Source organism: Pteropus alecto, unplaced genomic scaffold (genome assembly GCF_000325575.1).
Source record: "Pteropus alecto unplaced genomic scaffold, ASM32557v1 scaffold3, whole genome shotgun sequence".
Classification (NCBI taxonomy): Eukaryota; Metazoa; Chordata; class Mammalia; order Chiroptera; family Pteropodidae; genus Pteropus; species Pteropus alecto.
The window spans coordinates 39,221,606-39,236,714 of NW_006442484.1; the positions used below are offsets into that span (position 1 = coordinate 39,221,606).

General features: G+C 36.4%; 1 protein-coding gene across 1 annotated transcript in view; it reads left to right on the plus strand.

Annotated features, from left to right (window-relative positions):
* The window catches only part of XIRP2 (xin actin binding repeat containing 2), a 232,839-nt gene extending 221,061 nt beyond the window's left edge, over positions 1-11,778 (plus strand). Inside the window, exons 8-9 of the mRNA XM_006921158.1 lie at positions 235-9,610; positions 11,684-11,778. Of these exons, the coding sequence (XP_006921220.1) occupies positions 235-9,610; positions 11,684-11,778 (9,471 nt within the window). The remainder of the gene's footprint in view (positions 1-234; positions 9,611-11,683) is intronic.
* Positions 11,779-15,109: the final 3,331 nt, after the last annotated feature.

Here is a 15,109-nt window from a genome sequence, read left to right on the forward strand (position 1 = left end):
AAATGCTGATTTGCTGATATATTAAATGATATATTGAATTTAAAAATGCATATGAATTATAGGAAAGATAGTAACAAACACTGAATATTGCTCCTAACTAGGTCTCTAAATGAAATATATCACCTGTTTTTCCCAATGGAGATGTCATATCAGGTAGACAGGTGAGGGGTAGTGCCTAGGAAGTCTCTACCACTCCACCCATCTTTATAAGATTTGATTTTCTCTCACTTAAAGATTGAAAGTGAATATGAAGAGATTTTAAAGCCATTATCCGCTGTGAGTACCTCTTCCACTTCTTGCACTTCAACCAGCCAGAGGAAGGAAACATCAACCACAAAAGGTAGTGACCACAGTGCCACTTGCTCAACTCTGGCACAAGTTCATGCCACTCCTTCGAGAAACACAGAAGAATTTCCTCCTCCCCCACCAGATATACTTCAAACTCCAATAGATGTGACAGCATTTTCCCAGTCCCCTGAATTTACCAGCCCTCCTAGAATATCACCAGTACCCAAAGAATTATATGCCAAGCAAAGAAATTTGTATGAATTAAACCGCTTATATAAACACATCCATCCTGAGTTAAGAAAAAACTTAGAAAAAGATTATATCAGTGAGGTTTCTGAGATTGTTTCCAGTCAAGTAAACCCACGGAGCTCAGTTTCAGCAGATGTGCAACAAGCTCGGTACGTTTTTGAAAATACAAATGATAGTTCTCAAAAAGATCTGAACTCAGAAAGAGAACACTTGGAGTGGGATGAAATTCTGAAGGGGGAGGTGCAATCCACGAGATGGATCTTTGAGAATCAGCCATTAGATTCCATCAACAATGACTCTCCAGATGAAGATAACATCTCCAAGGGTATTGCTGATCAAGAAATCATTGCCGGTGGTGATGTAAAATATACCACATGGATGTTTGAAACCCAACCCATAGATACACTGGGGGATCATTCTTCTGGCACTGAAGAAAATGCTGAGAAAATTCCTGAACTAGCCAGAGGAGATGTCCGCACAGCCCGGTGGATGTTTGAAACAAAGCCATTGGACTCAATGAATCAGATGCATCAGAATCAAGAAGAATCAGTGGTAACTGCCATAAAGGACATAACTGGGGGGGATGTCAAGACCGTGAGATACATGTTTGAAACTCAACATCTAGATCAACTTGGACAGCTTCATTCAGTGGATGAGGTTCATCTACTGCAGCTAAGGTCTGAGCTCAAAGAAATTAAAGGAGATGTTAAAAGGAGTATAAAATGTTTTGAAACTCAGCCATTATATGTTATTAGAGATGGTTTAGGTCAAATGCTGGAAATTAAAACTGTTCAGAGAGAAGATGTTGAAAAGGGAGATGTGAGAACAGCACGTTGGATGTTTGAAACACAGCCCTTGGACACAATTAACAAGGATATCCCAGAAATTAAAGTCATCCGAGGAATATCCATGGAAGAAAATGTCAAAGGCGGGGTGAGTAGGGCAAAGTGGTTATTTGAAACTCAACCTTTGGAGAAAATCAAAGAAGTTTCAGAAGAGGTCATCACTGAAAAGGAAACAATAATAGGTACAGATGTCTCTAGAAAGTGTTGGATGTTTGAAACACAGCCGTTAGACATTCTGAAAGAAGTTCCTGATGCAGATCCTCTAAGATCTGAAGAAATAATAGGGGGTGATGTACAGACTGCTAAGCGTCTATTTGAAACAATTCCAATAGAAGCTTTAAAAGATAGCCCTGATGTAGGAAGACTTCAAAAAATTACTGCCTCTGAAGAAGAAAAAGGCGATGTTAGGCACCAAAAATGGGTTTTTGAAACCCAGCCTCTAGAAGAGATTAGAGATGATAGAAAAGAGTATATACGAACAGTGAAACTAGAAGAAATTGACAGGGGAGATGTAAGGAATTACACACATGTCTTTGAATCAAACAATTTAATTAAATTTGATGCATCACATAAAATAGAGGTGGAAGGAATCACAACAGGTGCTGTTGAGTTAAATAAGTCACTCTTTGAAACAACACCACTATATGCCATTCAAGATCATCTTGGAAAATATCATCAGGTAAAGACAGTCCAGCAAGAAGAAATCCTAAGAGGTGATGTGAAAAGCTGTAGGTGGCTTTTTGAAACAAGGCCCATTGACCAGTTCGATGAAAGCATTCATAAATTTCAGATAATTAGAGGAATATCTGCTCAAGAAATACAGACTGGAAATGTGAAATCTGCTAAATGGCTGTTCGAAACCCAACCTCTTGATTCCATTAAATATTTTAGTAATATGGAAGAATTAGAAAGTAAAACTGAGCAAGCTACAGATATTGTGAAAGGGGATGTCAAAACCTGTAGATGGCTTTTTGAAACCCAGCCAATGGAGTCTCTTTATGAAAAAGTCTCATTAACGACTGATGGTGAAGAAATTCATAAGGGAGATGTCAAAGCCTATACTTGGCTCTTTGAAACTCAGCCACTTGATACCATAAAAGATGACTCTGAAGCAACAGTCAAATTGCAAACTGTAAAACAGGAGGAGATCCAAGGTAGGGATGTTCGTACAGCGTGTTTTCTTTTTGAGACAGAAAATTTGGACAGCATACAAGGAGAAGAAGGAAAGGAAATCAAGGCTGTGCAAATGGATGTCCAAGCTGGGGATGTCTCCAGCATGCGCCATAAATTTGAAAATCAGTCCTTAGATTCCATAAGTTCCAGTTCAGAGGAAGTTTTGAAAAAGATCAAAACCCTAAAGACTGAAGATATTCAGAAAGGCAATGTTTTAAATTGTAGGTGGCTTTTTGAAAACCATCCAATCGATATGATAAAAGAAGGCCAAGAAGGTGATGAATTAGTCAAGACAGTGACAGACATACAAGGTGGAGATGTAAGAAAGGGGTGCTTTATTTTTGAGACTTTTTCTTTAGATGAGATTAAAGAAGAATCCGACTATATCAGCACCAAAGAACAAATTACTGAAGAAGTAATAAAGGGTGATGTAAAAAGCTACAGAATGCTCTTTGAAACCCAGCCACTCTATGCAATTCAAGACAGAGAAGGGTATTATCATGAAGTGACAACAGTTAAAAAGGAAGAGGTAATTCATGGAGATGTACGAGGGACAAGGTGGCTTTTTGAAACAAAACCATTAGACTCAATTAATGAATCAGAGACTGTATATGTTATTAAATCTGTCACACAAGAAGATATTCAGAAGGGAAATGTTAGTTCTGTCAGATACAGATTTGAAACGCAGCCACTGGATCAGATTTCAGGAGAATCACGTGATATTGTGCCCACCGTAGACTATATTCTAGGTGGGAATGTAAAGACAAGTAAACAGTTTTTTGAGTCTGAAAACTTTGATAAGAATGCTTATATAAGAACAGTAAGTGTCAATGAAATACAAAAGGGCAATGTTAAAACATCTACTTGGCTATTTGAAACCCACACTATAGATGAGCTGAGAGGAGAGGGGTCAAAATATGAAAATGTCAAAACAGTTGCTCAGCAAGATATACAGAAAGGTGATGTTAAGCAGGCAGTGTGGCTTTTTGAAAATCAGACTTTGGATTCTATTAAGGAAGCAGATGAAAGCATCACGAAAATCACCAAGGAAGAAATCCCTCCTTCTGATGTCAAGACAACTACCTGGCTCTTTGAAACTACACCCCTTCATGAATTTAGTAAAAATAGGGTAGAAAAAGTAGAAATTATTGGCAAGAGCATTAAAGAAACCTTAGAAGAACTCTACTCTCAAAAAGTTGTAGAGGCTCCTGGAATCATCATTGAAGCTGATGAAGTTGGGGATGTTCGAATGGCAAAATATAAGCTAATGAATCAAACATCTCCTGAGATCCAGAAAGAAGAAATTATCAGGGCTGATCTCAGAAATATAATGGTGAACCTACTTTCCAAAAGAAATTGTACAAAAAGAGAGGTTTTGGTTAGTGAAGAAGAGAAAGGAAATGTTAATTGGACCAAAACTCAATTATTAAACAGATCAACAGAATTTCATACCGAAAAAGAAGAAATAGTGAGTGGTGATGTAAAACAAGCAATTAAAAACCTGTTTTCTGAGGAAAGATCTGTAAAGAAAGGCATTTTAATTCAGGAGGATGAAAGAGGAGATATTAGCATGACCATCTATTGTCTACTTAACGAAAATGCTGGTGACACAATTGAGCGTGAAGAAGTAATAAGGGGTGATGTAAAACGTACCATTCATAGTCTGCTATCTTCTATATCAAACAATAAAATATCTGAAAAGGCTAAAATCGATGCCTCTGAGAGGGGAAATGTTCAGTTTTTCACAACATGTATAGAAACTGGAGCTTTAGATTATCTCAAACAACTCCAGATGGAGTCAAATGAAACACTAAGAGCTAGGACACAAGAAAGTGAGGAAGAAATAATTGGTGGTGACGTAGAAGGCACGAAATCGTTACTAAAGAAAAGGCAGTCTCAGATTGAACATACTGTTAATGAAACTGACATCATCCCAGGTGATGTGCATAATAAAGTTAAGGTTTTCATGACAGAGCCTCAGAGTACGTCTTGTAAGACACCCAAAGAAGAAATTATAAAAGGTGATTTGAAATCAACCCTAAATTCCCTCAGCCAGGCCATAAATCAGAAAACAGAGTCTAAAACAGAAGAAATTATAAAAGGTGACATGCTGGCCACACTCAAGTCACTTAGGGAGTCAAGCCACCAATGGAAAGAATCTAAACTGCCTAATGCCAGCCCTGGTGATTTTGAGAAAGCTATTGAATGCCTTGAAAAGACTGCAAACACAAGGACAGAAATCCTGAAAAAGGAACTTATCCGAGATGACCTTGAAACATCATTAAAGAATCTGAAAGAAGCACAAAGTGCTTTCAAAGGTGTAGATAAAAAAGCTGTAATCAAAGACAATGTGCAAGCTGTGAGGACAGGATCCTCACAAGAGCAGAAAACAGAGATTCATCAGGTGGCTCTCCAAACGGACAAAAAAAATGTTCTTCAGCCGAGACCAGGACCATTTCAGCCAGCAGCCAGGCAGAAAGGGGGAACAGACACTTTCAACCAAACTACAGGCAAATCTTATCATGGTAATTTAATAGAAGAAAGAACTGAGGTTAACATTTCAAAAGCCCCAAAAGGTACTGTAAAGATTGTTGTAGATCGTGAACAAAACAATGATGCTCTTGAGAAAAGTCTTAGAAGACTATCTGATTCACACCACAAAGGCATTAAAAATATGTTGGAATCAGGGGACAGAATGGGTGTCTGGACTGATACCACAACACAGCAGCATCTTAGAGATGACCATATGAACAGACAATTGACATCAACTGTGTCAGTGAAGGAAAATCTAAACACTAAGGAATCAGAGACAGTGAGAGAACAGAAAGATGCTGTCCTTAACTCTACCAAATCTATTGATAAAACAGTTGGAAAGCAACAGACTCAACCTTGCAAACTGAGGAATGACCACCAAAAAATGGAATCTTCCCCTGTAAAGAGTTTTAAAAGTACCCAAAACAATAAAATATCAACAGATATACAAAGCTCTAAGCTCAGTACAACCCAGGGTCCAGTGAACAAGACAGTTGGAGGAAATTGTGAAGTTTCAGGGGACTTCCAGAAGCAAACTTTGTTAAAGCAGGAAATGCAATATTCTAACAAAGATATAAAGAAAAAGAATGTGAACCCTCAACCAGAGTGGCAGACTTTGCCTGTAGATCAAGACATATCAAATACAATAGAAGTGAAAGTCTCCCAAAAAAGCCACAATAAACTTAAGGCAACTGACAAAAAGCAGAAGACTGATGTTCATCCGAACAGCCAAGACTTTCTAATGAAGACAAATACTTCCGCAGACTTAAAAATGGCAATGGAAATGTCCTTTAATCCAATCAACTTGAACCCTGAAAATAATGTAAAAGAAAGTGAGTGCTCTCTTCCACCTCCATCTCCACCTCCTCCTCCACCTTCCAATGCATCATCTGAAATAGAATTTCCTCTTCCTCCTCCACCTCCTTTAATGCTGTTGCCTGAAAAAAATGCGTTTCCTCTCTCACTGTCCACAGAGAAGATAAAGGCTGAATTTGAAAATTTCCCAGGCCTCCCTCTTCCTCCACCACCAGAAGATGAGAAATCTGAAAGAGAATGTCTATCAGTGTTTCCACCACCTCCCCCTCCTCCAACTCCATCTCTCAACTCAGCACATCTCCTTTCCTCCTCTGTTAAAGAAAAGCACAGTGGAGCATTTGTACAATATTCCCAAGAAGAAGCCTTAAGCTCTCAGCAAACTCATTCTCAAGCTAAAATCATAAAAGGAAAATCAGGAGTACGTGTGCCACCTCCCACATTACCCAAACCCAAACTTCCCAAGCATATAGATGATAAAAAGCATCATGGTTCTCCAAAAGTTAAATTAGAGAATTCCCTGACAGATTTGGAATGGAAAATTACTACTTCAAACAATCAGAATGGAGTAATGATGGTGACTAGCAGTGAACACACAGAGACAGAGAAGAATATGTCTAGAAAAAGTCTTGGGGAAAGAAAACAATTATCTATGGACTCTACAATGTCTCTCTCACAGACAGTTCCAGAAACTTCACCACCCAAGGAAAAACAAGGAAAAACACCCCTCGTAAAATCTCATTCATTTCCTATAGGTTCAGAACAACAAAGTCCAAAACCTTATATGAGAAAATTTAAGACACCTTTAATGATTGCTGAAGAAAAATACAGAAAACAAAGAGAAGAGCTTGAAAAACAGAAATACGAGAGTTCTTGCTACAACATAGTCAAAAAAGAATGCCCAAATCAAAACATACCAGAATTGGAAAAGGAAGTGCAGTTACAAATAACAAGTGAGGAGGTTCCCCTACCTGGAATAGATTCAAGGGTCACTGTGGCCCAACCCAACCCAAACTCTCAAAGTCATCCTCAACTACTAGGAGGATGTACTGCTAACCAGCTTTCCACAACACCAGCAGTAACAGTTTCTGGCAAGAAGTCCCAACATGTTCTTGCGGCCTCGGAAGACAAAGATACCATGACAAAAGAAGTTTTACAGAGCTCAAGGGACATGATGCAATCTAAATCAGCTTGTGAAATTAAACAGAGTCACCAAGAATGTAGTGTACCACTAACACAACAGAAGGAGTATCTGGAACAGTTGAACTTGCCCCCAAACAAACCAGTTTTCCCAACTTTTAAAGTTAGAACCATCAAGTTTCCAACTCAAGATCATAAATTAAATGAAACAAACCACAGCTATGAAAGCCACAAAAAGCAATCTGAAGTTGATGTTCAAAGCATTACCAAACAACAGTACCAGGAAACCAAGAACACAGAAGCAAGCACTGAATATAGTAATAAGCAATCTGTGGCTGAAAAATATTACCAATTGCCTAAGAAGGAAAAAAGAGTAACAATAAAATTGCCTACAGAACCTGCAAAGAAAAGCCATGAAATTAAGCTCAACATAGTTCATGAGAAGCAAAGAGATTTTAGAGAATCCGATAGTGGAAAACTTCCAGTAAGTGAAGGAACAATGCAGGGCCCACAAATCACTGGATCAGAAGAAGAGAGACTAATAGTTGAAAGAAAACAAGAACATTTAAATAAATCAGAACAAAAGGTAGTCAAGCAAAAGGTTACTGATGCACATCTTGATTCACTGACTAAGAATTTTCAGCAAACACACATACAGATTTCTGAAAGTCAAGATGAACATAAAAAATTGCCCCAGCCATATAATAATCTTCAGGAAGAAAAATGTCTTGAAGTCAAGGGCATACAACAGAAACAAGTCTTTTCTAATACTAACGATTCAAAACAGGAGATTACACAGAACAAATCTTTATTTTCCTCTGTGAAAGAATCCCAGAAGGATAATGGAAAATGTGCTATAAATATATTGGAATTTTTGAGAAAACGTGAAGAATTACAACAGATTTTGTCTCGAGTAAAACAGTTTGAAGCAGAGCCAAATAAAAATGGCCTTAAAACATTTCACACACTATTAAATCTTATTCCAGTATGGCTATTAAGTGAAGAAAAAAGAGAATATGGAGTTCGCATTGCTGCGGAGAATAACATAGAAAAAATCAAGGAAGAAATCACACATATTAAAACTCAAGCAGAGGATATGCTTGTGTCCTGTGAAAATATCATCCAAACAGCCATGATGTCCTCTAAGGCAGGAAAGCAGAGAAATAAACCCAATGGTCTTAATGAAACATCATCTGAAGTGTCTAATGTTAATGTCAGCTATAATAAAAACAGAGAACAGAAAGAAAACACCACTGTAGAAAAAACACAGCACCACGAAGTAGCAACCCATCACGAAGCAACTACTCATCATGTGAAAACCCATCAGGAAATTAAACTAGACGATCGTAAGATTTCTCCTCCCTCTTTAAAAACACGCTCACCGTCACCAACTTTCATAACAATCGAGTCTACTGCTCGGCGAACAGAAACCTCTACTAAGGATGAGCTTTCTCAGTCCCCTAAAAGGGATAGTGTTGCTGAACCATCACCAAGAAGGCCTGTGTCACAAACCTCTAGAATTCACATAGCAAATACCTCCTCTTCTCCACCTAGGAGTTGCTCTGAACAACTTGGCAAACTCAAAGACACCACAGCAAAGTTATCCAGGGGAGCCATCCCATGTTCATCAGTAACCCGGGTTCCGATCGTAGAGAAGAGGTCTGAGATCATCACATCTCCCGCAACCCTTCGTCGTCAAATTAAGATAGAAACTCGTGGTAGGGACTCTTCCCCTACAATAACAATACCTATAAGTGTAAATCATGTTGATAATAGTTCCTTCGGAGATTCTATGGAAGCTCAAGAGGAAGTTAGGAAAGTAGAGAAAAGGTCGACTTATGTTCACAAAGATGGAGTAAATTCCACCCAGCGCATAGTGCCAGATACAGAAAGTTTCGAGTCAGTTGAAATCATCCGCAAAGTGGAAGTGCCTCGCCCGTCAGAGCACATGCAGAGATATGAAACAGCCAACCGAACTGCTCAAACGGCTGAAAATTTCGTGAGTGACCATGAAAATGAAATAAATAGATGGTTCAGGGAATTTGAGGATAGCCCAGTTTTTGAAGCAACGTCAAATACAAGAGTTTATGTAAATGGAGAAGCCAACCATAACGTAAAACAAGAAAGTCATACGTTTTGTAAAGAGGAATTTGGATTAAAATCCTTAGAAAATGCTAGTTTTACAGGCTTTAATTGTAATCGTCCTAGAGAAAACATTCCTGTTGAGCAGCCCAGTGTACACTCTGAATTGAGGTCTCTAAGTGAACATTTCTCAGGCATGGATACATTTGAGAGTCAAGTAGTCGGGTCGAAGACGACAATGTCTTCATCACATAACTCAGAAGCTGGCAAATCTGGCTTTGACTTCAAGCATGCCCCGCCGACCTATGAAGATGTCATCGCTGGCCATATTTTAGATATTTCTGATTCACCTAAAGAGCTCAGGAGGAATTTTCAAAAGACGTGGCAGGAGAGTGAAAGAGTTTTTGAAAGCCTGGGATGTGCAACCTCAGATGCTTCTGCAGCTGAGATGAGAACCGCCTTCCAAGAAGAATCTGCATTTATAAGTGGTAAATAAGCTTGCAAAATGTGAAGTACGATTAACCCATTTAAAAGCATGTGTTCCATACCTAAGATACTTGCAGTTAAGAGTGTGTGGAAGTAACCAAACAATATAACCTATGTGCTCTGTTTACAATGCTTGCTTTTACTACTTTCTCTTTACAAAAACATAATATGATTCACCTGCACTGTGTGAGAATAAAAAATAATATTACATATGTAGATTATTGAGACCTTTATTTGTCAAGGTAAATAAGGCTTTAAATAAAGCAGCAGATATAATAATTGTTACTGTGATAGTATTAATGATTATGTATAACTATATAGTAATGATTATACACCCATAACACATTATTAATATTCCTTATTAAAAGTTATTATTTCATCCACTTGTTTGAGACAATATTAGATAATATTCCTTGACCTACTATGATGTATTTTTAATTGCCAGACCAAAGTGGTATTTGCATTTGAATTCAATACAGCCTGGTAATAATCCAAGAAATAATTTACACTCGTGATACGTGCTTTAAGGATTTTTATTGACTGGTATCTCTGACAAAAGTATAGGTATAGAATTTTACCTTTTGTATATTTAATTATTGTTATCGAGTTGAATGGAATTAGCTTTCTCTAATGCCAGATTTTTTTTAATAACATTTTTTTACACCTACCTTAAACCCAGAATGATAGCTCAGTTGTCCTCATTCACAGATGGGCATGGATAATACATTTTAAAATTTTGATTGTATGTGGAAGGAGAGAGGTATAAAATATATGAACTTAGTACATCAGAGAATAGCTCATTTAAATCCCTACATTTTACAATTAATGAGCCTTCACAATAAAAGTATTTGACATAATTAATGTGCATCATTAGGGTAGTTCATTCTTTTACACAGATTGAAAGAAATAGCAAGCCTAAAAATAAAAGCTACTGAAACTAATAACTATTCCTCTATCATTTGCAACATATGTGTCTGCTTTATCACGTTAATATGATTTCTTAAAGTGCTCGCTTCTGGCATAATTAAGAAAAGCTGTCTAATTAATTCTATATGCTCAGTTTTTGTTACGATAGCGAAAAACATAAAGTATGAAAAAAAAACCCTGATGTTAAATATAGAAATGTTTCCTCTGCTAGAAACAAACAAATGATCTCTCAGTAGCCTCAAATGAGCCTCGAGCACTAAAGTATATGTATTTATTTGTATATCGAACCTTGAGCATATACACTTTTATGTTTAACTAATATGAAAGCTTAGTTATTCTCACTGGATCATTGTGAGGATCAAAACAATACTGAGGTGAAAGTTCTGTGTCAGTTTTGAACCACTATGCAAACAGTGGTTAATAATGTAACTACTATAATTCATAGGAGCTAGCATTCACTTGAGAGCAACAGCATGTGACCGTAGGTACTTTAGAGCAAGGGAAGAGGTAGGGAGACTATAAAAGGCAGACATGCAAATCCAAAAAGCCCTAAAATCCAAACCCATTTAGATTGAGGACAAATGGCCCTGAACATTTCAATGTAATCAGGAGTCTCATTGGATTAAAGTTAAGAATTGGTGTCATAGAGTCAATATTGTCATTAAGAAAATATTTAAACAAATACAATGTCCTCAGCTGAAAAGATATGTACATATTTTAGAAAAATCTCTCAGAATACTTTCAAAAATAAAAGCTTTGGAACAAGTTAGGTGCAAACCTTTATATACGTGGAAAGTTTAGTTATCTAGAATAAGTGCTCACAGGGCTCCTCATGAGTGAGTTTACTATATATTCTTTTTAATGTATTAAAGTTACCAAACATATTTTACTCATGTATGTTTTCTTAAATAACAAAAGTCAACTTGTACAAAGTATAAAATAGTAGACACTAGAGTAAGGTTAATTGTACCAGAGTCTCAAACCTGGTGGTAGGATGGATTATATCCAGAGAAGCAATATCAGGACAATAGTCTTAGAGCTTTGTACTTTAACTGCATGGCCAGTTAATATGCTGCTGTTGTTTGTTTTGTTTTTACAAAGTGATTGAAGGTAACACTAAAAAAACTTTTGTAAATTTTCATTTTTAGAAACTACTACTCCAAGACAAGGAAATATGTATACTTTGTCAAAAGACAGTTTATCCAATGGAGTGTCTAACAGCAGACAAGCAGAGTTTTCATAAGTCCTGCTTCCGATGCCACCATTGCAACAGTAAACTGAGGTAAATGTCTTGTGCTCTGTGGCACAAATATTCAAGAGCTCGCAGTGTACTTATAACATCACGTTTCTAAGAAGACGCAGATTTTTCCAGATCTTGCTGACATTAGTTAACATAACCACAAAAGGAATGTGGTCATATTCTGTTATGTTTGCTCAGGATGGCTATGACTAGTTTCCTTTGGAAATTTTGCTTTCCTAATCAAATCCAGAAAGGTCCTTTTTGTCCAAACATGGAGATCATATAGATAAGACAAATTAAATGTTTCTGTGCAAATCGGAATTTTTAAGTTCCTACTGTAGTCTAAAGTCTAGACTCTAGATCAGGATTCAGCAAACTTTTTCTGTAAAAGTCCAGATAGTAAATATTTTCAGCTTTGCAGGGCATGCTGTTTCTGTTGTTACTCAACTTTCTAACAGAGTGGAAAAGCAGCCATAGATCACTGAGCAAACCCGTGCAGCTGTAAACTAATGGGCCCACCTGTATTCCAGGAAGACTTCATATACCAAAACAAGTGGTGGGCACTGGAGTTTACCTACGTTCGGGCTATTCCATCTAAGTTAAAAAAAAAGTTAGAATAATGTCAGTGTCAGGTCAAATAAATACTCTGTTTATTCTCTGGTGAAACAGAAGTATCTTATCAACACAGTTACAAAATATACTCGTTTTCCAAAACTCTTGAAGTAAAAACATTTAAATGAATATGGTGTTTATTTGATGTGTCTATAGTCTGAGATGCTGATATGTAATTATTTTGCTAAATCCAATACGCATCTCTCAGACTCTATCTTTCCCGACTTTAATTGACAATGTCAAAAATGTCAGACACCCCATATTGCAACATTCTTTTTTCTTGGTTTCCATGACACCAGAGTATAATGGTTTTCCTCCTACCTTCTGGGTGTTCCTTCTCAGATTCCTGTGTGGGCGATTCTTTCTCTGCCCATTACAGAGATGTTAGACTTCCCTAAATTCTGTTATGGATGTTTATTATTCTCATTGTTTATATTCTTTCTGGTTTATTGCATCCACTCCCATAACTTTAATCATCATCCATGTGGCAATAACTCTGAAATCTGTACCACTGGCCCAGCTCTCTTCTCTGTGTATCAGACACTTATATGTCAATGATTACTATATATCTCCAATTAGATTTCTTGTAAGTACAGCAAATTCGATCTGCCCCTTTTATCTTCTCTCTACTGAAATTCTTTCATGATCTATATGCTACTTTCTGAGTAAATGGCATTAATATTAACTCAATGACTGAACATGAAATTCTCTGATTCTTTCCTCTCCCTTCATTCCCTATACCCAAGCAATGACCAAGTTCTGTAATTTCTGTCCCATAAGTAAGTACCTCTTGAGCAGTATACCTCTCTCCATCCCTATAGCTCAAGTTATCCTTCAAACAAGTGTCATTTCTCACTTCTGTACTAATGCAACAGCTTTTCTAGGTAGTTTGTCTCCCTGCCTTCAGCATATCTCACCACCATCACCACCACTACCAACCTGCACCAGTACCATGCTCCATAATGTAATGAGAATGATCTTTCTAAAATTCAAATCCAATGTCATATCCCTGTTTAAAACTTTTTGTGATCATAGCAGGTATTGAAGCTTAATAACTATATTTATTAATTTATGTTTGCAAAATGTTATTATTGTTTTTGTTCTTTTTTTATCATTAGTTATAGTACTTTTACAGGAGATTCTTCCCCTCATCTACTATTTGGTTGCATGGTAACAGAATTGGTGAAGACACTGCAAACATATAATTCTTTCCTTTTGTTTATAACTTTTGCCAATGTATCAATTATTTATTTAACAATATAATGAAATGGACTCTGATCATTCCCTAGAGGTAACCAATTAAATTTTTTTTTTAAATATCTTTATAAACACAGATTTACATATGATTGGTTTCAATCAGATGCAATTATTGTCATTACTGAAGCTCAAATCAATCTATCCTTAGAGAGTAGAAGCCCCTTCAAGTTGTTTTTTGAGTCCTTTTGACAAGACCTTAGTAACATTTTCTAGTTTCTTCATTATCTTATAGGACTAGATATTGCATGCTCACCTTGTACATTTACTGCCCCAGGCCTGCAATCAGTCATTTCTCCAAGTCCTGATTTCTTTGTGTGAGAAATGGCATTTCAAGACAAAAATCTCAATGCTCTTTCTACTGGGTTGGTCACTATTTCTAAGCTTTTTTAGTGTTAAGAGCTAGTAAATATATGTAAAAAAAGAATATATCATGATTTTATAGTGATATTGCAAAATCGAATTCAAAACTGCATTACTTTTGCTTAGCCTCTTCCCTATGACATCGATACCTTCTCTCTTCCACTTCAGGACTTCTGGTTCTCAAAGACAAAGGAGGTAACAGATTTAGAATATCCCATATTCGTTTGGACAACAGTTTTGGAATAACAAAACTATCAGAACCACTAATTTGGTTATCAAAACATTAAAAAATTGCATTTGTTCCCCAGTCACTCATATCCTATTTTTAATAATTGTTTTATTATATCTTCAGTGTCATATTATATAGTCATTACGTATCATATTATCTTCTTCTTTGCCCTAATGACATTTCATCTTAGTGTATAGGTAACAATATATTTAGTGCTCTTACCATCACTTATATTGATGTTTCTGTAGTCATTTTGGTTATTTGAACTTGTTTTCTAGTAGATTCCTCAGAAAAGTTTCATGGAAACGATATTCCTTGAGTTCTTACATGCTGATAACAATTTGTCTATGATATTTACAATGAAAAGTCAGTTCTGCTGAAAGTAAAATCCTTGATTTACACTTTGTTTCATTTGAGTATCTTAAATGCATTATTCCATTTTCCTCTGGTGTAAAGTGTCGGAAATGTCTGATAATCTAACTTTCTTTTATGAGTCATATGCTCCTTTTTTTCTTTGTCAATACATAAAAAATTTCTTTCTTTTTATTAAAAGTTCAGTAATTTTACTAGCGTCATTCTTGGAATCGGTCATTCTGGGTCAATAGTGTCAGTTATCCAGTGTACACGTTGAGTTTGTAGCTTCATACTTTTTTATATCAGAAAAGTTTCTTTAAATTATATCTTTTTGTCTTTAACCTGTTTCATTGCTTTATTTTCTTCTTTTGGAACTCTTGTTATCTATACATAGGTATTTTGTGCCTATCTTTATATTTATCTTTCTCTCAAATCCTTATCTCTTTTTTCATTTCTGATTGTAAATATTTATTCTCCTATTTCTTAAGACACTTTCTATTTTGTTTATTTGCATATATATAT